This window comes from Danio rerio, chromosome 14 (assembly GCF_049306965.1).
Source record: "Danio rerio strain Tuebingen ecotype United States chromosome 14, GRCz12tu, whole genome shotgun sequence".
NCBI lineage: Eukaryota > Metazoa > Chordata > Actinopteri > Cypriniformes > Danionidae > Danio > Danio rerio.
The window spans coordinates 12,738,605-12,766,467 of record NC_133189.1 but is presented as its reverse complement, the minus strand read 5'-3'; the positions used below and the strand labels follow the sequence as shown (position 1 = coordinate 12,766,467).

At 36.5% G+C, this 27,863-nt stretch overlaps 1 protein-coding gene across 3 annotated transcripts; it reads right to left on the bottom strand.

Moving 5' to 3' along the window:
- On the bottom strand, nucleotides 1-26,910 carry hdac3 (histone deacetylase 3). Of its 3 annotated transcripts, none has more exons than XR_012389416.1 (15): nucleotides 26,720-26,910; nucleotides 17,414-17,496; nucleotides 17,178-17,320; nucleotides 16,878-16,959; nucleotides 16,229-16,285; nucleotides 16,009-16,064; nucleotides 14,281-14,414; nucleotides 13,989-14,069; nucleotides 10,723-10,796; nucleotides 10,581-10,645; nucleotides 10,367-10,456; nucleotides 6,805-6,863; nucleotides 3,756-5,229; nucleotides 2,703-3,710; nucleotides 1-742 (listed from the first exon to the last, which is right to left on the bottom strand). XR_012389416.1 is itself a non-coding variant. In NM_200990.1 (15 exon segments), coding segments are annotated over 15 exon segments (1,287 nt in total). In that variant the 5' UTR covers nucleotides 26,775-26,910; the 3' UTR covers nucleotides 37-672.
- Between the last annotated feature and the right edge of the window lie 953 nt (nucleotides 26,911-27,863).

Sequence of the window (27,863 nt, the reverse complement as noted above, 5' to 3'; positions counted from 1 at the left end):
TAAGATTTGTTTAATTTTTATTACAAGAACAAAACATTTTGTAAAATGTTTTTATTACAGTTGAGAATACAAAAAAAATGTGTTATTTGTTGTGACTTGTGACATGAAATTTTGAATAACATTTTTGTGAAAATATTATACATTTATCTCCTAGTTGTTTCCTCCACCATGTCATATTCTTAACATACAAAACTCAAACTATGAGACATACTATAACAAAATACAACAAAACAAGACAGCTGCCAAATAATTAAAATAACAAACAGCACTGGTGATCCGCCACATTTTAGATAGTTCTTAGGGTCAGACTGTGTAAATAGATGTTTTAGATAGAAAGGCTCATTTCAAATAGATTTTATTTTCTCTAAATCAAAACACTTGGATATTAGGCACACAAAGCCATCATTCATCACATTATTGTTGAACCCTCTGAATACAAATGCAGCAGAAGCTGCTTGCAGGACTCATTGTAAAGTTCCCTTTTTTACTTAAAATTTGATAAACAGAAAAATACAATATAAAGACCTACATATGGTGAACTACACAATTTCGACATGTTAAAAAAATGATTGACTTTTACCCACACATCACAGTCAAGTACTGTAGATACTGCAAGGAATGGACACCTTCATGGCTGAAGACCAAAGACAGGTACACTGCACAAAAAAGTCTTCAGATCTCCACATCACTTTCTTTATCATGATCATGGTCACCATCATAAAATTCATTCGCAGCTTCAGGTCTGTGATGAAACAGAAGTTGTGCAAATAGTTTAATAAACAAGGTCAGGATATTCAACATACAGCCAAGCAGCAGTCATTAGTTCTCATCTCTTCAGGATCAATCTCTTTTGTTTACTGACAAACTGTGGATTTTGAATTTAGATTTTTTTATGCGAGTAAGTTGCAAAATATATTTTTAAAGAATAAATCAAATGTACTCAACATTTACTACTAAACTAATGGAGGGAAAGGCTGTTCTATCCTGTAGCTTTCTATTCATCAAAATTGGGGGAGCTGCAAAACAATTTCCTCAAAAAATGTAAGCAGAACAACTTTAACACATAATAATAATCATTACCCACAAATGATGATAACAACTTTGTAGTTTTTATTGTTAATTGAACCACAATGATTAAAATTACTGCTTTTAATACTCTTTTTTTTCCACTTTTTTTTTTACAATGGCTATGACAGTTTCTTCTATACATTTAACAAGTTTCCTAAACACTTAACATGGTTAGCACATCATCTGTCTTTGTAGGCTATACAATTAACCCATTTCTTGTTGCTTTGATACAAAATGCATACAAATGCTTGAACCTTTTTTACACACAAGCTCAACCAAGACCAAAACAATATAATTTCAGTCAACTTTACAAATGCTTTATCACTGTATTTTTTGTATGTATTCACACTGTACACACTTACTTTTTATTTTTTTTTTATATTTCCCAAATTATGTTCAACAGAGCAAGAAAATGTTTACAGTATGTCTGATAATATTTTTTTTTTCTGGAGAAAGTTTTATTTGTTTTATTTCGGCTAGAATAAAAGCAGTTATTTATTTTTTAACACCATTTTAAGGAAAAAATTATTAGCCCCTTTAAGCTACAGAACAAACTATTGTTACACAATTGTTTGCCTAATTACCCTAACCTGAATAGTTAACCTAATTAAACCTTTAAATGTCACTTTAGGCTGTATAGAAGTGTCTTGAAAATTATTTAGTAAAATATTATTTACTAGATATTATTTAGTCATCATGGAAAAAATAAAATACATCAGTTATTAGAGATCAGTTATTAAAACTATAATGTTTAGAAATGTGTTGAAAAAAAAAAAAAAATCTTCTTTCCGCTTAACAGAAATTTGGGAGAAAAAAAATAAACGGGGGCTAATAATTCTGACTTCAACTGTGTGTGTATATTAAATTATCTATGGTGACGAGGCTGGCTTCAACTTGGTGAAAAGACGTCGCTGTGGGAGAAACATACATACACACATACTGTGCCGGGCCAAAAAAGCCAGGCAAATGCAGAAGACCAGTCAGAATTATTTGAAATAATAGTTGCAGTGCTTTTTCTGTTAGTATATCTTGCAGTAATATCCTTTTGCAAATAAAGTCTGTACTGAGACAATTTTTTGTCTTTTTTTTTTTATTTATTTATTTTTTTTTTACATAAACTGTACATTTTATAAAGCTACGTGTTGGTCATTAATTTTTTGTATTGAATTTCTGCAGCAAAAGAAACAAAATGCATTTATTAAATCCAACAACACAAAAACGTAGACAGGCTTCAAAAATAATGGCAGACCTGACACATGAAATAATGCAGTCTCTGTCATTTCAGCAGATGATAGTGTTCTTTTGTCAATGTGTTATGATCGACTAAATGTTCCTGTTAGAAGAGAACACATGATAGTGTTTTGAATAATGAATTGATTTTGAAACATGTTTGCAGTGTTTTGTTAGACATGATGTATTGTGCTAGTTTACTATTGTATTTTAAACATTGGTTTTGGGATTTAGTTTACAATGTGTGATTTTGACCATAAAATTAACCGTTTTGACAAATTGTGTGTTTTAGGTGTTTAAGTGCGTTAAGAGTTTAGGAAACTTGTTAAATGTATTAAAAAAATGTAAAACATCTCACAGATGCCAAACACATGACTACAAGTGATAAAGTTAGATATTTTCACCTAGAAAAGTTCTCTTCTGATCCTCTCTCTTCAGGATCAGCCTCGTCTGGTCGCTCGTAGCTCAGCAAATCAGAGGGAACGTCGTGGATCTGGACACTTGGTGCATGATTCAACATCTTCAAATTTTCAAACACAGTTTGACGAATTTGTTCCAAATACTGGAAAACAACAAAAACAACAAAATAAGTTAATGTATTCGCTACTGACCTTACTGCTAAAGACAATACTGCATATACATATAAAACATTTATCAAACATTTACCTGAAATAACATCTGATTGGAAAAAATCTTCTAACCGTAAAGGGCATTAAGGTAACACTGTATAAAACCTCACACTATGAATCATTTACTAAACATTAGCAATTTATTAGTTCATGATTATAGCATTAGCTCTACATTAAGACATTATCAAGCAGTTTTTAAATACAGCTACAAATAAAATAAACCACAATAAAAATATAGCACAATAATTAATTAGTATGATAAAGAGCCTCCGTTCGCTACCTATAGAGCATCACTTTGTCTTGGGAATGACAGACATAAGTCCTGCATAGTGCCCAGGGGGGTTTTAAGGCATTATGTTTCTTTGGGGCTTCTTACACTCTCCTGCATGTAGGATAGACAGTGAAGGTGGACTCATCAGAGAACAATAAGTATTCCACATTGTCCACAGCCCAAAATGTACAATGCTGGCACCATTGAAACAGGTGTTTGGCATTGGCATGAGTGACCAAAAGTTTGACTAGAGCAGCCCAGCCATGTATGTTTAGCCTGTGGAGTTCCCATTGAACAGTTTTGGTGGAAACAGAAGAGTTGAGATGCCTCGATTTCTGCTGTAACATTTGAATGGTAGGGTCAGAATTTGGTGTCAACAACATGAAAGCATGGATGCATCTTATCTTGTATCAAGGGTTTAGGCTGGTGGTGTAATCATGTGGGAAATATTTTCTTGACACACTTTGGGCCCATTAATACCAATTCAGCATTTTGTCAACGCCACAGCCTACCTGAGTGTTGTTGACCATGTCCACACCTTTATGACCACAGTGTACTTATCTTCTGATGGCTACTTCCAGCAGAGTAACACACTATGTCATAAAGCACGAATCATCTCAGACTGGTTTCTTAAACATGACAATGAGTTCACTGTACTCAAATGGCCTCTACAATCACAAGATCTCAATCCAATATAGCACATTTGGGATGTGATGGACAGGAGATTTGCATCATACATGTGCAGCCAACAAATATGCAATATCGACCAAAATCTCTGAGGAATATTTCCAGTTGTTGAATCTATGCCAGGAAGGAATAAGTCAGATCTGAAGGCAAAAGAGGGTCCAACCCGATACCAGCAAATGTACCTAATAAAGTGTCCGGTGAGTGTAGGTTTATAAACATATATATGTTTTATATATTTATATATACACAATGGCTGTGCCATAAACAGAGTGAGGACCAAACAACAGAATAGCCAGGTATTTCTATTAGAAACAGACAAAAATATTATGCACACCCTTGCTTATAAATGAGATTGAACACGACTGCCCCCTACAAGGAATGCTCATTATGTGCCAGAGAACTTCACCACAGTCCACGCTCTGCAGCGGCAGATCATGGGACTCATTTCCTTGAGATCCACATTCTTAAAGTCATTCTTCCCACACTATCACCCAGCACATATTATAAGCTTGTGTTTCATTTGAGCACCACAAGGTGTCATTGAGACCACAAATATTACTCACACAAACTCTGGCTCGATTCATGTGGTAAAACAAGCCTCTCATTTCCCTATGGGCAAAGAATTGTACAAACAATTGTCAAATGAAAATAAAACATATTAATCTTTGTACATGTATAGCTTTTTTTGGCTTGATTGTGTAGTTTGAGAGGAAAGTCAAGAGAGCATTGCAATAGTTCAGCCTGGAGAGAACAAGGGCTTGGACAGTTGTGCAGCATGTTCGGATAGGAACACAGAGGTTAGGCAGAAACACCAAAAATTCTGTGAAATGTTCAACATTATTATATGTTTGTCAAAACTGTGTTGTTCTCACAATTGTTTACTGTCAGTGAGAAAGACGATTTAATAGATAATATTTTGGGCAAATAATTAGAGGGTTTGAAAAATGATTGTCTTCTTAGCTCATATTTACCAAGGCCGCCAATATAAGTGGAGGTCAGTGAACATCACAGTGACAGAAATAGTAAGCGCAGAACATGAAACATTCTAATTCTCTTTTAAACTGTTGGTTTTGCATTGTTTTATTTTATTATATTATTATTTATTATATTCGTTTACATCATTTCTTAATATATTTAGATAATTTCTGGGTTTAGATCATTTCTTTGAATGTGGTGTCAGGTCCATTAGTCCCACTGTACATGGTAATCCAAACCTATTGTAAATGTAAAAACACAAAGAAACAAAAAGGAAAATTATACATACTTGTCTAGAATTTTGGTTTTCTATCCTTGTGCTGACATCTGGATGAAGTGTGAAGTCTGGAGCAAAATATTCAAAGTATTCTGTGCAGAAAAAAAAAAAAACAGAAATGAAAAAAAAACAACAACAACTACGTACTATAGGATACTTTTAAAGCAGATCGGAGGTTGTGTACACCAAGGACCTTTCTATTTAGTGGCTAATCCATACAAATCTGTATACTCTAGTATGATTTTCTTAACCTCTAATGACGGTTGGGTATAAGGATGGGGTTAGATGCCATGCCTCCTTTTTAAAATCGTACATTTTCGTACTACTGAATTTATACAAATTAGCCACTAAACTGATAAAACCTACAATAGTTACGTTTCATCGTGAGATCAGGCTGGATATACAGTCGACATCAAATGTTTACAAACACCTTGCAGAATCTGCAAAATGTTTATTATTGTTTTATCAAAATCAAAGAGATTATACTAATTTTTTTATTTAGTACTGACACAAGTAAATAGCTCTCTTTTGGGTGCTAATGAGGAAATGTTCAGCTATTAGTATTATTTATGTACACCGCTGGCCTTTGTTGATCCCTACGCTTACATTGCACAAAGTGCTTGTTTCTCCTGATCTCTACAGAGATAAGCACACTGACATTGTGAAAATCCTTGCATGCATGAAATATTGCACATTATGACAAGTTTTGCTTGTTATACAACTGAAAACGCGCTAGATGCACTCATTCATTTTCCTTTGGCTTAGTCCCTTATTTATCAGAGGTTGCCACAGCAGAATGAACCACCAACTATTCCGGCATACTAAACATGTTTTACACAGCAGATGCACTTCCAGCTGTAACTCAGTACTGGAAAACTCACATACACTACAGCCAATTTTATTTAACCAATTTACCTACAGTCCATGTCTGTGAGGTAACAGTGCTAACCCCTTAACCACCGTGCTCGTACTAGATATAATACCATTTCAAAAAAGTTTTTTAATTGGGAGTTTTAGCATTATGAAGTACTATAAAGTTTTCTTGCTGGTCAGTGACTCATGATTTAGTGTTACAATGTTTTCTATGGTTGCCTATTGATAGTTTTCATTCACATGACCTGTGCTCGTAAAAAAAAAACAAAAACAAAAACAAAAAAAAACTATGGGCTGTAATGGCAGCTAAACTGGGATCTCCAAAAAGACCAGCAGAAAACTGTCACTTTCCATCTGTTTCAAGCTACAGATATTTTGATTTTATACAGGGATTTGAAAAAATATTGACATGGTCCACCCACCATCACCTGCCTAATAAATTCATAAATTCATCAGCTTAATTGAGAGAACCTTTTCTTAATGTTAACTCTTCTTTATCTCCAGGCCACGTTCCAAAACGCTTTAAAGCTAGCTGTTATTAAGCCTCTTATTAAGAAACCACAATTTATTTATTTATTTGATTATTTATTTATATATTTTTAAAGTTATTAACACTTTTAACTTTTGTTTGTAGCTCTATTAGAACTCACCTGCAACACACAATGTGTTGTGAGCAATATTCACCCTTAGAAGTAGCAAAGATTAGAACAGATCCTCAGCACTACATAATATGTAAATGCAAAAACAAATAATTATTGATGTCTTTTCTTTATGCAACACAGTTAATGACTTACCACTATATGGAAGTTCATCACTAATTGACTCCTCAACAAGCAATGATGTTTCAAATGTCCTGAAAAAAAAAACAAGTGAAAATAGAATGATTACAAAGGTTTTAGAGGCATTTGTAGTGATGCTTTCCAAACGAACAGTGACCATCTGAGTCAATTCACCAATATCCTTTGTTGTCCATTGGTGTCCATTGGTGAAGGTTATGTACAGGGGTTATACAATGAAACACCTGGTTTTAGACCACAATAATTTATTAGTATGCTGTAGGGCCTCCTTTTGTGGCCAATACAGCATCAGTTCCTCTTAGGAATTACAGGCAGAAGTCCTGCACAGTAGCCAGAGGGATTTTGAGCCATTCTTCTGACAACATAGTGGCAAAGTCACTACTTGATGCTGGTAGATGAAGACGTGTCCTGGCTAGCTTCTCTGAAACACTCAATAATATTTAGATCTGGTGACTGTGCACAGGAGATGTTCAACTTTACTTTCAGGTTCATCAAACCTTTGTGTTGGTGCATCATCATCCTGATACATGGCACTGCTTTCAGGATACAATGTTTGAACCACTGGATGCACATGGTTCTCCAGAATGTTTCGGTAGTCCTTGACATTGACGCTCCCATCTAACACAAGTATTGGGCCTAGGGAATGCCATGATACTGCAACCCAAAACATCACTGATCCACCTCATGCTTCACTCAGGGCATGCAACAGTCTGGGTGGTACGTATCTTTAAGGCTTCTCAACACCATAACTCTCCCAGGTGTGGGAAAGACAGTGAAGGTAGACTCATCAGAAAACTACATATTTTAAATCGTCGAGAGCGTAACATTTTTGAAACTGACATTTGTCACTAGCACGAGTGACCAAAGGTTTGACTATAGCAACTAACAGTTTTGGTGGAAACAGCATAGTTGAGACAACCATTTTATTCTGCAGTGCGTTGGGCTGCTGTGGTTCTATTCTTTTTTTTTGGATACAATCTGGGTTGGCACCCGGACATTCCTTACAGACAGATTCCTCTTGCTTCTAGTTACTCCGGTTGGATGTAGTTCATCTTTCTTGGTGGTATGCTGACAGTAGCCTGGAAACCGTAGCTCTTGATACATCACAAAGACTTGCTGTCTTAACCCTGGTTTATACAGTTGAAATCAGAATTATTAGCCCCCCTATGATTTTTTTTTCTATCTTAAATGTTTCCCAAATGATGTTTAACAGAGCAAGGAAATTTTCACAGTATGTCTGATAATATTTTTTTCTTCTGGGGAAAGTCTTATTTGTTTTATTTCGGCTATAATACAAGCATTTTTTATTTTTTTTAAACACCACTTTAGGGACAAAATTATTAGCCCCTTTAAGCTTTATTTTTTCTTTATAATCTACAGAACAAACCATCATTATACAATAACTTGCCTAATTACCCTAACCTGCCTAGTTAACCTAATTAACCCAGTTAAGCCTTTAAATGTCCCTTTAGGCTGTATAGAAGTGTCTTGAAAAATATCAAGTAAAATATTATTTACTGTCATCTTGGCAAAGATAAAATAAATCAGTTATTAGAAATCTAAAAAAGTTACTAAAACTATTCTGTTTAGAAAAGTGTAGAAAAAAAATCTTCTCTCCATTACACAGAAATTGGGGAAAAACATAAACAGGGGGCTAATAATTCTGACTTCAACTGTACTTCTGCATTGACTGATTAGCGTGACCCTCGGCGCACGCATGCATAGAGAGATGCTGCATGCACTGGTAAAGAGTGTGTGTGTGTGTGTGTGTGTGTTTTTACAGCGGTTTGACTAATAAATATCAATTTGTAGCTAAATCGTTTGCGGTGCCAAACAGCATTTCCCATCGTTTACATCTTTGCTACAGCATACCGTTAATGCTAGACTCTGTACAGCATACCGTTAATGCTAGACTCTGTACAGCATACCGTTAATGCTAGACTCTGTACAGCATACCGTTAATGCTAGACTCTGTACATGTCATGATCAGTTTTAATAAATAAATACACTTACAGGTTGCGAGTCCACAGCTTCTGCTCGTTAGAGCTGCTCCTTTAAGGAGATTTTAACCGAATCCAGCAGTGAACTGGGAGAGAATTTGGTAGCTGTGTTTTGTCAAATCATGCTTGCTATGTATTTTATTTATAATTCTCTGGAACATAATTAATATTGAACTGTAAGCACTTCTGTCTTTGTGTCGTGTCCCTTGGAAGACCAAATACAGAAACAGAAGAAGCTCTGTGAAAATAGCAGGGTTTGGACGGCATTTTGGCTCTCTCTGCTGTAATGTTACAGTGCCTCTGGCCACGCCCCTTAGCTGCGCAGTGTGTGTGCGCGCGGTAAAAGTACTTTTGTGATCTCACTGGCCTGGAAGCATTTTTTTGTAGTCCCCAAAATTAGTTCATTGTAGGCTTTGCTAAGCTAACTCTGTAAAAACCAAGGTCTCCCTTTTCATTGAACTTTGAGCATTTTACATTCAGAGATGCTGTTTATGTTCACACAGCTACATTACACATCAACTAAAGTTTAAAATATGATATCGTAGTAGACCACCCCTTTAACGTTAATAAAGTGGTTCAAAATCGCTTATTTTGAGGCAGGAACTGGTGGACGTGCAACAACTTTAACCATAAGGTAAACACAAAACAAAACTTTTCATCTGGAGCTTCTTCACGAGATTTGACACTTTTAAACACTCGCTCCAATGGACTCGCGTGGCTCTCAGTCCCTTCCACACTCGTCAGCGCTACCAAGCCTACCAATCACAGAGCTTGCGCTACGTGTCATTGTGAAGTGTAGTTACATTTTTTGAGAAGTGCATGTTATTGACGCCGACGGCCCTGGCGAGGGCTATGCGTCCACGAGTGGGCTGCACCGTAGCATACACGTGTGCTTGACGTACAAGTATAAATAAAGCTTTAGTCACAGATGCGCCAGCAAGATGTGCACAAACAGTCCTCTTTTGAACTCTGATATGTCACCCATATTGCTGGTGAATCCGCCAGTGAAATGGTGCCAGCACTCTGATAATTAAACCATTACACTCTGCTCTTACCAGTGGAATGTGCAAGAAATGAAGATTGTCCACCAGGCTGGTCAATTTAACCTCCAACACTAAATTGGCCAGAGTTTCATTGTCCAACCCATGTATTTGCAATGGTCACTTTGAGGAGATAAGTTATTATAGAAATATTAGTCATTAATAGTTGTGACACAGGATAACAAGTGAAAAATACAAAATTACGATACTGAAAAAAACATTTCTGGTAATATAATTTTTTTTTCAGTATTTTACATTTTACTCTGCATTATACTGATAAACTGTGCAACTTCATATGTGTTTAGCACTATTAATGCAGATGATAAGTGTATAAATAAGTGTACAAAAGAGTGTCATACATTTTTGTTGAATCAAAAAATTTACTAAAGACTCTTGATGTCTTCTGAACACTATTAGCATTTAAGATAATACATTATTTAGTGAATGATTTTTCAGTTAAATTTAATATCCAATTAGATTATCCACACTTAGAAAAAAGCAAAAAACTAACAAACATACCAACATCTAGCCACATTCCTCACGGTGTACCCTCCTCCACCCAGAACAAGCAGCGGAATTTTGAAGCCCTTCACAAACTCCACACATTCTCTGAAAAGGAATACAGTTTAAAACATGATTTAATTATCAGGTTTACATACAAAGTATTTTAGGAAGTAGTTCAAAAAATGATTGAAAATAGATTAAAAGATATGAAAGTACAGTGTTTTCCTACCCATGTCCTCGTATGCTGAGATTAAAGCATCCTAATCGATCACATCCCAAAGAATCTGCTCCACACTGACAACAAAAGAAAAAGGATGAGCAATAAAAGCAACAACATCTAACAATGATTCACTGAGAGAAGGTTTTCTCACCTGAAGAACAATACAGGTTGGCTGATAAAAGTCTACCACCTGCTTGATAACTGGCTGAAAAAGTTGTCTGTAACCTAAGAATATTTAAAAAATATTATACACCGTAAAGCCAATTTAAACAATAAATAAATAAACAACATTTGCAGTGCAACAACGTGCAGAAAACATACACCAAAATTAGATTTAAAGGATTATATTTAAACAGAAAATCCATCCATTTATTGATCTTTTTAATAAAAAAATTCAAATAACAATAGAAGTCAAAATTAAGGTGCAGAATAAATGTATGCTAAATGCGTAAAGTGCAGGGAAAATATTCAAAACGTAAATCAAAAATAGTTCAAAAGATAACAATGAGTAATACATAAATGAAATAATAAAAAAAATATATATATATATAACAATTTCTAAAGTAACCTATAGCCAGAATGTTAATTTAATGCAGATAATGCTAAACTGGTGCAGCAAAACATGCACCCTGTACCCAACAGCCGCGTTTCCACTATCGTGCCTAAAGCGTTTTTTTTTTTTTTTTTTTTTTTTTTTTTTACCAATATCTGGTTCAATTCAATGTCAACAGCTCCTTTAAAAAATATTATTCCCAGGAAAAAAGATGATGTGTTCAATACTTATTTCACCCACTGTATCACATGAGCTAGTGTCATAATTGTGCTTGATCTTTTACAATTTTAAAGTGGGTTTACACTTTTATAATTCAGGATAAATTCATTTCTTATTACAGACACAGTGAAACATTGAAAGCCCTGCTGCTTATAGATGGCTCCTCTGGTGGAAAGTGAAACTTAAATCTTAAACAAGTGGTTGGATTTACTAAAAGGTAACCTTTATCTTTACAGCATTAATTAGCAGAATGAACCTCCAGAATGAACCTCCAACTTATCCTGGATATGTTTTAAGCAGGGGGTGCCCTTCCAGCTGCAACCCAGTACTAGCCAGTTTACTTTATTCAATTCACTCTTTTGGACTTGGTCATACCTTTGTGTCCTATATTAGTCTTGTGTACAGTGATATTTACAGTATAAAAGTGAATTGTACATCAACCAGACCTTTTTAGAGTCAAGGGGATTAAGACAAGGATGTCTGCTGTCAGGTTTACGCTTTGCTATTCCTAATGAAACTTTTTTAGGTCTGTTGAAAAAAAGGACTATGTGGTATTGGAGTTACTGGTTGAAATAAAATTCCCCACAAATAGGAACTAATAGCAAATGTTGATGGTGTAACTCTGATAAGCATTAATTACAATGATGTTGAGAATATTGTTTTACGTTTTGAGTATTTTTCAAAAAGATACATCTCATGGTTTCATGGTTTCCCATTCTTCTATGGAGGAGCGCCACGCCAAAATTCATTCCGCCATGGCTACATTACAGCTTCTCATTCAAAAGATTAAATTTTTTTAATAGCGGGTAATAATCGCACCAAAAAGGTAAGTGAATTATAACAGTGCAAACTTTTCTGTAACCGTAGTAGTGCTGTGCGTCATTTGCTTAACCCTTTAAGGTTACGTGCTGACTGGCTGTCTGACTGACTGACAGGTGATTGATGTGTGAGGCCAGCAAACATGACGAATAGCCATTTAACTTTACTTCAGGATGCAATAATACCGCTCTGTAGGTCTATTAGAGACATTTATAAATATTTCTAGCAAATCTAATAAATGCTGGAGACATACTCGTTACATGAACGCACTTCAGCAGCGTTTATTTGAGAGTGCACAAGAAGATCTGCACGCTCTTGAAGTGCCTTATATTTGAGGTGGCATGCAAGAAGTTTTGTGCACAAACAGAGGAAATCGGCACGCAAGCAAAGAGATCTGCATGCTGTAGGCTATTACATAAATGTGATTTCGACTTCTAATACTGCGCTCACGACATTTGTCATTAAAATAACGCCCCAGGTAGCTGGTAGATTTGTGTAAAAAAAGGCCTGCCGCCACAGCTGGAAAAAATCCTAGAGGAAACACTGCATCTGCATGTATAAATTGGGAAAAATCTAATTGTTTACTGATATGAGACTGGCAATACCTCCTCAGTTAACAAAACATGGGGAAATGCATGCTTTAAACCTTGTTGAAATGACAAGTATTTCCCAGTAAGGACTAGGATAAAGCGGTTGAGTGAGTTACTGACAAAAACCAAAAGTGGATTCTCCCACAGCTTTCATACAGAGGAAGATTCCTAGTGACTAATAACCGGGCTGCTTCAAATACACACTGAATCAAAAATTACCACAATGAGACTAGAAGAACTGCAAAAAAAAAAACTGTACTCTGATGATGGTGTGTCATGGATTCAGTATTGTTTGTATAAAGATCTTGGAAGATTAGACCTTGGCAAAGAATTATTCTTAATGGAATCATGATGATTAAAATGTGTATTGTTCTCTTTTAAAATTTCTCAGTCATGTAACTTAAGCTTTCAAAAGTGAGGGATGAAAATAGTAGTTGTGCAGAATCTTTGTTTTTAAAATTAATATCTTTAGAAAATCTTCTAAAATTAGCATCCATAAGGTTTTGTCATTAAAATGTTTTTAAATTCTGTAGTAACCAGGTCAAAGTCTTGCTTTCTACAGCAAAATATCTATGGCAAACACTTCAGTCACTTGCTGACTAGGTTGGGATTAGGTCACTAAGAAAGGTGAAAGCAATACTTTACAGTTTCAAAGCTTGTTTTCCCCCCGGATATTAACAAGGCAATAAATTTTGCTTTAGATGATTTTTGGCTTTTTAGGATGTTGTCCATCTGTTATTGCTAAGCAACTGTCACTGATTTACAATCAAAACTGGGAGGAACTTTTCAGCACATGCCATCTTGACACTGGTTCCTGAGGAGAAGGGGTTGTGTCGTGCCTTTATCTAAACATCATGCTGGTGTTTAAAGAGAGCAAAGCCGGTATCGATGTATCAAAATATCAATATTTTTGACAACACTAACTTGCACAAAAAACAAAAATTGCACTGTGTACACCTGACTTTAGAGCCAAAGCATTCTTTCCTATAGGCAACCTCTTTTATCATTTATTTTAAATAAGATTACTGCTTTTCTTTTAAAATGGAGCAATGGAGAACGTTTGACTCAAGTGCACATTGTTGAGCGTTTTTGGAGAAAATAAATATATTTCAGTGAACATGCAAACCTTAATATTTAATGATCTCAGATGAACAGCTAATGCATTTCATAGAGTATACTGTTGAATAATACCTTTACAATGCAATTTATAAACTTTATATAGATTCAAAAACTTACTCTGGTCATCAATGCCATCTCGCAGAGGGACATTCAAGCAGTAATAGCGGCCGCTCTCAGCCCCCACTTCATACATGTCACCTTAACATAAAACAAAAGAAATGAATCTATTATTCAAACTGTTTAATGCCACTAAGTAAATTTGTAAAGATAACATTTTTTAGTCTAGAAGATTCATGTAACAATGTTTAAGCTATTTAATGAAAACACCACATTTGTATGTACCAGTAACAGTACCTAAAACAATATGACTGACATGGTCAATAATTTTTATTGGGCAATGAGAACATACCAGTTCCTGGGAAAAAATAGTTCCCATATTTGTGGAAGGACACAGTCATGACCCTGTCTGTGAGATAAAATGCTTCCTGTACACCATCCCCATGATGAATATCAATGTCAATGTAGAGCACACGTGGATGATACCTATCAGAGATAAACAGCAAATATGCATAGATAAGTCATAACTAAGGCCAAACCAAAACTTCTGGATTTACTTGGATGAAGCTGACACCAAAAATGCTTTGTAATAATTATTTTTAGTCCAGCAGAGTTCTCGCTTTATGTGAAAGCTAAATGATAACAACAATAATAATGAATTTAAATAAAGAAAACTATTTAATAGGAAAAAATTTATGAAATCAACACAACTGCATTTTTAACCACTTTATCCAAAATCTAACCACTAGCACATTTAAGACTTTTAACATTTACATAAATTATGCAGACTGAAAAAAAATTAAAGCCATCAAAAGTTAAAAGTGCCACTGCCACAGTTAAAAGTTGATAAAACAGTACAGCTCACTCCAATGTTGTGCTTACAAGAACCATCTACAGACTTTTGGAACATTATGAAATTAACCAGGTTTTGGAGGCAAAAAATGTCAATGTTTTCAGATTGATCAGATGTTCAATGAGCCACCACTATATTAATATTAAAGGGCTAAATATTAAAGGGCTTCATTACAAACCAGTTTTTCACCCTGCACAGGTATGTTACAATATTCAAACTGAAACTGAAAACCACAATACACCCATGACAGTACACACTGTTCCATAGCATACTATATCTCCCCACACCTCCCAGCACTATCTACCACCACCCATCGCTTCCACCAGTCATTGTTAAAGGACAGAGAGGATAAAGTCTCAAAATAAACTAAATGCTTTGTAATGGTCATATAGAAGGAGCTTGATTAAGAAAACAGAATGATCCAGAAGACGCTAGTAAGTGATTGTTCACAGCCATGGCATCATTTTCAAAAGTCTGGAACCCAACCCTGCAGATTTCAAACTAAAATGGATCTGCAGCGCCTTCTGTTTGTTTACTGCACAGAAAACTCATGTGAGAAATGAAGCAAGTTGACCTTTGCTGCTGTCAAATGGAAAAGCCCATCTTTAAGTGGGTGGCACGGTGGGTAGCGCTGTAACCTCACAGCAAGAAGCTTGCTGGTTGGAGCCTCGGCTGGATCAGTTATTTCTGAGTTCACATGTTCTCCCTGTGTTTGTGTGAGTTTCCTCCGGGTGCACCCCACAGTCCAAAGACATGTGCAATGGGTGAATTGGGTAAGCTAAATTGTCAGTAGTGTACATGTGTGAATAAATGATAGTGTATGGATGTTTCCCAATAATGGGTTCGGCTGAAAGGGCATCCACTGCATAAAACATATGCTGGATAATCCCTGATTATTAAAGGGACTAAACCGAAAGGAAAATGAATGAATGAATAAAAGTCTTTTAGTTTGCCTAGATCACTCCACTGGTCTAAAAAATGCCTGTGTTTAAAGTTAGGGTAAATGTGAATCTAGTGTTCTTTAACATTGCTGGTGCCACACCATGAGTCCTGCTTTCAAAGCAAACAGAGCCAAACCAAACTGTACATTGGCTCCAATACTGAGAACCAAATTTATTAAAATCATGGTCTTGGTGTGGTATTGTTAGATCCATAACTCAGAAAAGCAAAACATCAGCAAAATCTACACCTATGTGATGTGATATCCTTTTACCATCTCTCACTTACTTCAGGAGTTCAAGAATACTGATGACAATGTCGTTCACGTAACAAAATCCAGATGCCTGGAAAAAAAATAGATTTATAAAAACTTACATGGACTTTCAAATGCACAGCATGTGCCTACTAAAGTTTTACAATGTAAATCAAACACTACTATTAATAATTGATGCTAATCATAGAGTATGTTTTTTCTTGAACTTTTGTTTTATTAAAATAAAAAGCTTACCTCAAACTTTTTTGCATGATGTAAACCTCCCGCCCAGTTTATAGCAATGTCACAAATCTATGCAATAAACAGCTGAATTAATATTTATTGAAACAATGCCAGAATTCAAAAACATTTCAAGATTTTACCAAAGAAGTTACCAAATAAGGTCTTTTTTTAACTCTGTATGTTGGATTTGTAAGTAAAAATTGTAAACCATATAATTCTATATAAATTGTAATCCATATAACTTTTTTTCTTTTCTTAATTTTGTTATGAGGGTGTGGATATGAACTCAATTAGGCATGTGATCCTTATTGAGCAAGTCCCAGAAAAAGCTAAATTTAACAGTGAAAAACAAGTAGATCGCAGCACATCAGAAAAGCACAGTGGCTTGGTCAGCATGGTTCTTAAAAAGCCACTTAATCTTTTCATGGCACTTTTTCTTTTTTCTGTAAAATAGATACAGATACAAAAGACATACAAAACAGGATCAAAAGAATAGTGAATCTGGCCCGCAGAAAACAATTGTGCAAAAAGATAATGTTATTACATCTACCATTATTTCCCCCACATTATTATGCAAATGCTGTTTATTAAATTTTTGTCAGGTTTAAAGAAAAATGTTAACGATGAATGTGTAAGGGCAACATTTCTACTCTCTACAAACCTTGTGATTTAACTGAGTTGCTCCTTGTAATGAGGCACCTGTGTATCTTGAACAAAACTCAAACAGACCTGGAAAGACAGGACTTAGAACAAAAAAAAACAAAAAAACCCTGATTATTAGAAAACTCTTATTTAATCTAATGTTTTAAAGCATAACTACATATTATATCAAATAGAGTTGCTACTTTCTTAACCAAAAACTCAATCAATGTTTAAAAAGACTGACATATATCATGTGCTGTTAAACTGTTACTTTAAATATTTACTTTAAAAGCATTTTTATAAATGGAAGGAAACTTACCAGTCATCTCCTACATTGAAAGTGTTGAGACTCTTTGTGAAGCCCTGCATGTTGTTTGGACTGACCTTCTGCAGAAAGTCTATGTAATCCTCAGAGTGGAACCTGCACATGTCATGCTGGGATGCCTTGTAGGGTTTGAAAACCTGAAAACAAATGCTTTGCTCATAAGGACGAGAATTATTTCAAAAGAGAAAAGAGATTGGACTAAAAAAAGATTTTTAAGCAGTTTTTCCTACCATCATCTTCTTGTATAGTCCATAATGAAGTACAAGACTATGTGTGAGTGATAGTCTATGAGGTTTCATTGGATGCCCAGCACCTGGAGCATAAAAAGAAACAGAGAAGAATGAATGAAAAAAAGGTAATTTAAGTTCACATCAAACTGCCAAGGTCTTGCTATTTTAGACAAAAAAAAAGCTTTTTTACTATGATTACATCAATTGATCATGCTGTTACTCTTGAAACTATAACCACTAGATGGCAAATATGTTATAGTGAGAGACTAGGAGCCTGGAGGAAAAAAGATAAAAGTAAAAAGGTCGCGAAACACCAAAACACATTTATGTGTCATATATGTTTCACACGCTGCTATAAACACCATTAAGACACATATATTTCACAAAAAAGTGAAAATTGGTTGTTTCTGCGTTATTTCGAGCAAATTTGCTCTTCCGGTTTGAAACTAATTTTTGAAGCTGTGTCACACTGATTAAATCCTTGCGTGTATTCCAGTGTAGAGAGTGGATGTCTGTCCCTGGGAGTACTTTGTGACGTCTCTGAGTGTGTAGGATTAATTCATGGGAAAGACTTGATCCAAACTAATCAGCGCGCTCTATCATGAACGAAGTGCAACTTCATTTGTATGCATGATCGCTTTCGAAGACTTTCGCGCACACGAAAACTGCTTTTTACCTGTTACAGTGTTCAGACGGCAGAGAGATGCCAAGTTGTGTTGCCAAAACAAGTGGAAGAAGATGAATTGTTTGGAATTTTTGCCACATTCTGTCACAGAATAGTCTATCGTTATACACACACGGCTTTCTGACGCTACCTACGGAGTGCATCTAAGTTACAGAGAAATGCAGAGGTTTTTTTTTATCATTCACTGTGCGGAATCAACATTTTATTAAAGCTACACTCTTCCAGCAGTTCTTTGAGTGCTATACCTTGTTTGTCACGGTGGGTAGGGCTGCTCGATTTTGGGAAAAATCACAATCACGATAATTTTGGTCATAATTGTAATCACGTTTATTCAAAACAATTGAATTAATTAAATTGAACGATTGGATGAATAATCACTAAACACTGCGTTTTGACACCTTTTTGACCATTAAAACACTCACATTAACATGACTTTAGATGCTCTGCTCGGCCCAATGTGCGAATGAGACCGAATGTTGACCGCATGCTTCTGACTGTGTGCGTGCCTCAAGCCTGGTTTATAATTCTGCGTCAAATGACCGGCGTAACCAACGGCACATGCAACGCGCATAGCTGTGCATTTATACTTCTGCTCACTGTCACTGTTGGTGTGCATTAACACTTCCAAAAAGCTAGTTGGCAGTGAGTTAATGTGTCTCTGTGTCGAGTTTCTTTGCCTGTGTTTTGTTCTTTCTGAATGCTTCCGGGATGTACAAGTGGCTCAAACTTGTTCATTTTGAGGCAGGAACCGGTCAAGTGTGCAACAACTTTACCTATGAGGTAAACACAAAACAAAACTTTCCATCCGGAGCTCCTTCACGGGATACCACACTTGTAAATAATCGCTCCAGCGGCCTCGCGCCATTCGCGCGGCTCCTGGTCCCGCCCAGACTCGTCAGCGCTACCAAGCCGACCAATCACAGAGCTTGCACTACGCATCGTTTCGACATGTAGTTTCATTTTTTGAGAGGTGCACATCAGCGACGCCAACGGCCACGGTGTAGGGCTATGCGTCAACGCTAGGGATGTAACGGTATTGTAAATACCGTCATACCGCAATATTAATTTTTTCCGATATTACCGTAGTCGCATGACTCGATAAAACTATAGGTCATCTGAGAAAATTTGCTCAGGCGAATGAAGCAAACGGGAGGTAGCGGAAACTACAATTCCCATCAGCCTAGGCGTGGCCATCATCCTTTGCGGTCTGTTGTCGCTACAGATCCAGTAATGTGGAAATGGAGTGTGCTGCTAGAAGCGGGGATGATAAAGAGCTGGAAATGATCAAACCTGATCAGCTGTGTTGTCGCGCGCATACTGTAAAGCGGGGAGGGGGGCGGGACTGAAGCGCGGGACAAAGGGTGTGTCGCGTCGCTGGGGCACTTTTGATCATTTTGGAAGGGCATTTTCTATCCAAGACTAAAAAGGGCATGTGCACTGCACAGGTTGAGCTCTATGTGTGCACGTGCCTGCAAGTTGGGGAATACGACTAATAACAGTCATGGGGACTGCAGAAACACAGCACACTGTTCAGATTGATGCAGACATTGACTTGTACCGCAAAGAGACCTCTATCTCACTCATGGTTTGTCCTCTCAAGTGGGGGAAAGACAATGCACAACGTTACCCACTGCTGTCAACCTGGGCCAAGTCATATCTTTGTTCCAGAAACCTCAGTCCCAAATGAGAGGGTTGTTTTCTGTTGCAGGGGATATTGTGAATACCCAGAGATACCAGCTTTTACCAGATTATAGTTATATGATAATTTTCCTTTAAACCCATCTCTATCTAAGTGAGTGAGTGATTAAATGTTGAATGTGATGAGTTTTCAACAATACTAAATTGAAACTTTATTTTTTTACATGGTTTAATATTTTTTTGTTATTAAAATTGAAGTTCCTGTTTCAAAGCTTACAGATAGATGACTAATTTCTATGTCATTGACACTTTTGGCACTTTTTTGGAGTATTTTCATAAGTTTTGTTTTTTCCTGTAAATGATTCAATAAATACCGTACCATGACATTCATACTGAGGTATTAACGTACCGTGAAATTCTGATACCGTTACAACCCTAGTCATTGCCGTAGCATACGCGTGCGTTTGACGCAGAAGTATAAATCAGCCTTCACACACACACAGGAGCATGCGGTTTAGTTTGCACTTTTAAGAGTAACAAATGTTTACAACTGGAAAGGGGGAGGTAAACGGTGGGCATGCATGAAATGTTCCTGAATGAAAGTGCCAAACTGAAGTTAAAGTTCACAAATTAATAATTTGGCAAATAATTAAATTACTGATGTCCATGTAAACACAGTCAAGTCTTTCTCCCCTGCGTCTGTGTGTTTGTTTTGCCTGTGAAAATCAGCGCTTACCCAAACGAAACTGCCATTTTTTATGCAAAATCTTCCCTCTTTCCCTCCCCCTAAACTCTCGCCTAAACAGAGCTGGACACACCCGCTTGCCTGACTTTTTCCAAACTAGAGGTGTGAAAACACCCTGCTAAAACAGTTTTGCTGCCCTTTAAAGGGCACTGGGGGTGTACTCACACAAGGCTATTTGAATATGCAAACCCCTTGCTGCACATCAGCTAGTACTTTCAACAAACCTAAAGCAATTTTATTGTGGGGAGCTAGAGCACTTCTATTTCTGACAGAACAGTCGCCTCATCAATGACATAAGCATACTTGGGCTCAGAAGGTAAACCTGCAGTTTGAGTGCAGGCGAGGGGAAAAGGGGGCTCAACCATAGAATCACCAAGAGGCAACACTCTAGTGCAATTTGGGAAACAGCCACTAGATGGCGGGGCGGTCATTTTGGAATGAAAATTCCAATAGAACAACAGCATTTTATAAGTCTGAAAAATAAACTATAAAAATTTCTGATGATTGACATAGTAAGTGCTGTATTGTCGTCTTTCAGGTTGTATCTCAGCTTTAATGCGCTTTTTAAATAAATAAATAAAAACAAAGCAGTTGCTTGCCATCGCGACAGCAATAAGATCCTATGGACAGACGATCGCTTTCACTCCAAAATGGCGGAATCCGGGGCTGTTGCTGAGCGCTGCTGTTGCAATTGAACGTTCTATTGAGTGTAAATTCTTGGTCATTATAAGCTCTATGATACCATGCCACATTGAAAAGTGCAGATTGAATATACACATAAGTTCAGTAAGATCATAATCAATGTCAGTGGTAACGATGTCTGGCCACATAAGTCAGATATCTAAAAATAAAGTTAAAGAGGTGTGTGATCTTTCAAGAATGATGTCAGACACTGTAATTTGCTCTGGTTCCCTGACCGCTTATTGTGGTGATAAGTTTCACAGCTGACTGACATCACTCAATGACTGGATGTCCCTTTTGGTGGGTGTACGGCAGAAAGTTTCAGTCGATGCCATTCTTGCTCGAAGAAATGTCAAAGTAAAGCTGTACGGGTTGTTCACATAACATTTGAGAAGCACTTCTCACAAAACAGGTGCTTTATAACGAGATTTGATTATTACGGCAGATAATTGTCTGCAATTATATAAAATAATTAAATAAATGCACCCTGAACACATACAGCCCCTTACAGTCTCCAATATGTTACCAATTATAGAAAAACAACACACAGCATACATTTAGTCCTTACTTGGGTTCGAAAACAACACACAACATAGCCCACAGTAAAGCCTGGTTTATACTTCTGCGTCAAGTGACCGGCGTGACCCACAGCGCATGCAACGCGCGTAGCTGTGCATGTATACTTCTGCGCGCTGTCTCTGTTGGTCTGCATTACACTTCCGAAATGCTAGTGGGCAATGAAGTGTTAATGTTCCTCTGTGTCGAGTTTCTTCTCAGCTGTTTTGCTTTTCCTGAATACTTCCTGGATGTATAAGTGGCTCAAACTCGCTCATTTTGAGACAGGAACCGGCGGACGTGCAACAACTTTAACTATGAGGTAAACACAAAACAAAACTTTCCATCAGAAGCTCCACACTTGTAAACAATCGCTCTATTGGGCCGACCAATCACAGAGCTTGCGCTGCGCGTCGTTGCTACGTGTAGTAACAATTTTTGAGAGGTGCCCACGGCGAAGGGCTATGCGTCAGCGCTGTAGCATACGCCGGCGTTTGACGCAGAAGTATAAATCAGCCTTTACCTTTCATCTGTATCTTTAATCTTCACCAGCACATGTAACCTCTGTTAAAAAAGTAATTCTGTCATTCTAGTTCATAACAGTCCAAAAGGCAATGATAACAGTTAAACACATCAGTTCGTTCATCTTTTGGGTTGCTGAAAGAATCATTTGCTCCTTTGTTTTTTTGCACTTCACTCGTGTTTGTCCTTTTCTAAAAGGATCGGATATCAAGAAGATCCGCTGAGCTGACATACGATCGATCTACTGATGAATCCACTGATCTTCATGGCTTTAAAACACTTTAGTGTCCCTGTATCTGTGTTTGCTCTCAGTAAATGTGATAAGACAATGCTTAAACATGCATTTCATATCATGCATGCATATATTAAAATATAAACAAATTTCTCAATTAACATAACTTAAAGATACAAATAAACACACCATATGCCTCGTCAGGTTGGAGCTGAATAATTTTATAATCTGCATATTCCAAGGCTGACAGCTTATAACTGACTAGTCGATATTCATCCAGATTCCGTGGTTGGTTAGTCGCGGGAAAAGGAATAAAGAATTCAGATGCTAGTGCTGTCTGAAATTCCCAGTCATTCATTTTCTTTTCGGTTTAGTCCCTCTATTAGTCAGGAGTCGCTACAGTGGAATGAAATGCCAACTTATCCAGTATATGTTTTACGCAGTGGATGCCCTTCCAGCTGCAACCCATCACTGGAAAACATAAATTCCCATAGTAAATTAGCATTTTTCTCAGACTCCTACTGTATTTTCATGTCAAGTAATGTAATTTTAAAGCCCATAAAAAAAATGTCCATAAAATTGAAATTAGAGAACCTACGCAAAAGCCTAATAAAAAAAAAAGTTAAGAAAATTTCAGACGGCAATTAGAGGTTCTTGCATCAGAAGTCTTTAAATTCACAAATATATGTGCACTGCAGATACGCCAGCTGAATTTACCTTACATTTGAGAGACTCACATTCTCTCTCTTTTTTTTTTTTTTAAACAATGCACTCACTGCAACGTCAGAGAAACTCAAAGCGCTCTGTTTGTCCACATGATTTAATGCGTTTTTAAAAAGGAAGCATTAACAGGATTTTAAAAATGAAAACAGCAACATGAGGACATTATGCTGGTTATTGGTTGTGAATTTGTGTTTCAGCTTATTTTTTATTAACCATCCAGCACTAATATGTTGACATTCTTACATCACAATACTAACCTTGGAATTCAGCAATTTAGAGAGTGAAATACATCTTCTTTACCTTTTAAAAAAGAATTAGAATTTTCTTTGGAATTTTACAACTGAAGTGCTCTGTATTTGTGTTTTTTTTTGTTTTTTTTTTGTATGTATCATTATGCTGGAAAAGTTAAAACTGTTGTTTATACATTTCTAAGGGTGCTTTCACACCTAGACTTTTGTTTCAGAACCTGTCTTGTTTCCCCAGTTAGCACGGTTCGTTTAGCATATGTAAACTTAACAATCTCGCTTGGATCCACGGCAAATCAATCCGTTGCCTGAATGAGGTGGTCCCGGCTCGATTGAAACGAACTCGGGAGTGGATCCATTGTAGTGAGGAAGCAATACGATCCGAACCAGGCTATATCACAGTGTATTTTGGATATGTAATAGGCATATATAGGCTTAATGGAAAGAGAATTATGAGTAGGGCAGGATGTCGTTCCTACCGATAAATGTGCGTTTCATGTCAAAAACGAAAGTGAAAGCATGCTTAAATATTAACAAGAGCTGTTTATGCGTTAGGAAAACTGACCAAACAGCAGTCTTGGTTTATCTGTTATTTCTCTTTATAAATGTAAAGCTTATAATGCATAAGCCAACTGCCATGTCTGAGAAAGTCTTACCTCTGTATTACATCTGATGACGATGTCTGTGGGTGTCACCATTCAAAATTAAGGCGCAGCTTTTCACTTATATTGTCTTATTGCTTATCGTTATAAATTGTAATAAGGACTCATGACAGCTAAGTGGGACTGAAAAATAAATTACGAAACTCAAAACAATGTGAAGAGAGTTTACTCGCTTGTGACTTGTTTTAGCTATTTTGGTCTGTTTGGAAACTTTGCCGTGTGAAAGCGAAACGCACCAAGAACAAAGAGCAACAATGTAACAATTTTAATGCCTGTTTCGAAACAACTGACCCCTAATGGTCATTATAATTCTTGATTTCAGTGGAATCTACACATTACATTTATTTAATTAGAAAAACCAAGCTGATGGGGTTTAAATTAAACCGATATATTGCACAATTGCACAGCGCTCCTTAATGAATAGAAGCCCTAAACAAGTGGAAAAAACATTTAGAACAATGGTCTCAAACTAAATTCCTGGAGGGCTGCAGCTCTGCACAGATTAGTTCCAACTTAAAATAAGCACACCTAATAAAACTAAATGAGTGCTTGTTTGAAATTTACAGATATGTGTGCTGAAGATGGGTTGGAACAAAACTGTGCAAAGCTGCGGCCCTCCAGGAATTCAGTTTGACACCCCTGATTTAGAATATTCATTCTAATGCTGAGTTCAGACTGCATGATTTTTAGCCCCGATTTTGACTCACCAACAGTTATGGAGCAATTGCAGACAAATGCCTGAAATCAATGGCAGATCAGTACTGGATCACGTGAGTAACAATCACACAGTGTAAACTATCAAAGACATGATCTGAGACAATCACAGATGAGTCGCCGACACCCATGAGATATCTCGCCCGCTAAATATCTGAAGCTGTCTGCTATTCAGAATCATGCAGTGTGAAATGCTTTGAGCAGCTCGTTATGTTCCTGCACAACCGGAGAGGCTTGAGCCTGTATGTAGGACCCTGGTTTTAATGGTATTGTTCCAGATCTGTCCAGTAGGGAATGCAAGATATATACACAGCATAATGATTCGGACAGCCCGATGATGCAGTAACAAGCGATCATGAGTGTTCAGGCATTTTAATGGAACTGATATAAGGTACACCAAACCCTAGCTGTGTGACATTGTAATCCTGCTGCTGGAGCCTCTGCGTGTACTGAAGAAGTTCTGTGAGTGACATCACTGGGTATCGGTGTGTTTTCACAAGTTCAAGTACATAAGATCACTATTGGGCCCAATACCAATACCAGTTTCGGTGCATCCCTTAAAATATTAAATAATATAAATTTCTAATGATCTAATTTTCTGATTTCAAAATAAAAATACATTATTATAAAACATTAATATTATGTGTGTTTATATGCTATATGCTACTTGTGCGTTTACCTGCAGGCATAGCGAACAGGAGCTGGGAAAAACTTTAATTACAGACATAAATGAAAGATTAATAACATTTTTTGTGGAAGCAGGACAGAATCTTGCAGGAGCAGTGCCAGTAAAAATGTCTCAAATGACAAGCATTTGTGCATAGGCATGGGCCTGTATAAGATTCTGATAGTATGATAGCCTTGAATAAATACATCACGGTTTTGCGTTATTGTGATTACTGCTCTAAAATATATCCTTCTTAAATGTCTGGGTAAAAACTAAAACTTCTTTTCTTTTTTGAAGACAGTATATTTTATTTTGAGAAACATTTAAAGTATTTTGGAACAGTAAACATGTGACGCTAAATGAATTATTGACTTCAGCTGTCTTCATTTGTTTTTTTTTACAATTTAAAATCGCATCTTTTCTGCTGGAGATACAGATAAACTAAAAATTATTAGAGAACATTTGAGATGGTTTCAGTTCTTGTTTTTTTTTTTTTCTTTTTTTTATCTATTTGTTTAACTTGTTTCTTATTAATCTATTTATTAATTATCATTTATATTTCATCAGTTTATTTAACTTGCTTGTTATTTGAATCCCATTTGTTATGTATTAGTTTTATTCAACAGTCAAGTACGCTGATTCATGTAAAATTGTAAATATAGATCAAAATGTTCATCTTGCAATCTTCTATTCTTGAGTACTCTATTTTTGTTTGTAGTGCTGAAGTCTGAATGTATCGGTTAGGCAATGTTGATGTAAACAGCTATAGCTGGGCAAACTAATTAAGGTTAATTTAAAAACAATAATATTATTAATATTAATATTAATAATAATAATGCATTTTATTCAATAATTAAAGTAAAACATTAACACTTAAATTAATCTATTGGGGTAATTCTACAGTAGCTTTTGTAATACAAGTATAGACACATAGTAGAACCACTTACACTATTCTCCACAACTACAGGGTAAACTATACTATAATAGAGCATAGTTTATTGTTGTAAACACCTAAAATATAGTACAGTATTACAGTCCGCAGTAGAATTCATTAACAAGTGTTGTAAATACTATAGGCCGATATTTACACTATAGTATGTTTCTAAAATACTATAGTTCTTACAACATTTTTATAGCATTTTTTCTCATCTGGGCATCGCCGCATACAGGAGTAAACAGTAATTTAAGCGTTATCATCCATTAGCAACCTATGCTATACGATACGTTAAAATCTTACCATAGTGAAAGTTCCCCACGTCTGGGTCGTAGAAGTACGCAGTTCGATTGGTCATGTTGCAACAGAGTGTAAATAAAAGCAGTTATTTCTAGCACGAGAAAACAAAAATGTTTTAATTATTCTAATTTCTGTTCAACGCCGCCGCCATCTTCTCTAAAACAGCAAAAAAAAATCACTTCCGCTTCTTCTTCTTCTTGATGGTGTCAAATCCAACTTTTGGTGCCTTACCGCCACCAACTGAACTGGGGTGTGGAGTGGCAATGCGAAGGAGAGAAGGGAAATTAGACTATATCGTCTTAAATTTACCGTGTCCATTATGAATTTTCTATTGCCTATTAGTTATAATGTCATATTTTTGCACCTTATTGTTGTATCCTTGTTGTGTTTCTCTACATTATGATCTACACTGTAATACACTCACCGGCCACTTTATAAGGTACACCAGTCCAACTGCTCCTTAACACATGTCACAGTCAAACACATGGCAGCAACTCTGCATTTAAGCATGTAGACATGGTCCAGACGATTTGCTGCAATTTAAACCGAACATGGGAATGGGGAAGAAAGGTGATTTAAGTGACTTTGAACATGGCATGATTGTTGGTGCCAGAAATTGGTCTGAGTATTTCAGAAACTGCTGATCTACTGGGATTTTCACTCACAACCATCTGTAGGGTTTACAGAGAATTGTCCAAAAAAGAGACAATATATACAACTTTGAGGCGGATGGGCTACAGCAACAGAAGACCACAACAGTGCCACTTGTCAGAACAGGGAACTGAGGTTACGATTCACACAGGCTCACCAAAATTGAACAATAGAGAAAAACTTTGCCTGGACTGTGGAGTTTTGATTTCTGCTGCAACATTCGAATGGTAGGGTAAAAATTTGGCATTATGGATCCATCCTGCCTTGTATCAACGGTTCAGGCTGATGATGGTGGTGGTGTAATGGCGTGGGGGATGTTTTCTTGGCACACTTTGGGCCCATCAGTAACAAATTGAGCATTGTGTCAATGCTACAGCCTACCTGAGTATTGTTGCTGACCCTGTCCATCCCTTTGACCACAGTGTACACATCTTCTGATGGCTACTTCCAGCAGGATAACACACCACAGCCTAAAGCGCGAATTATCTCAGACTGG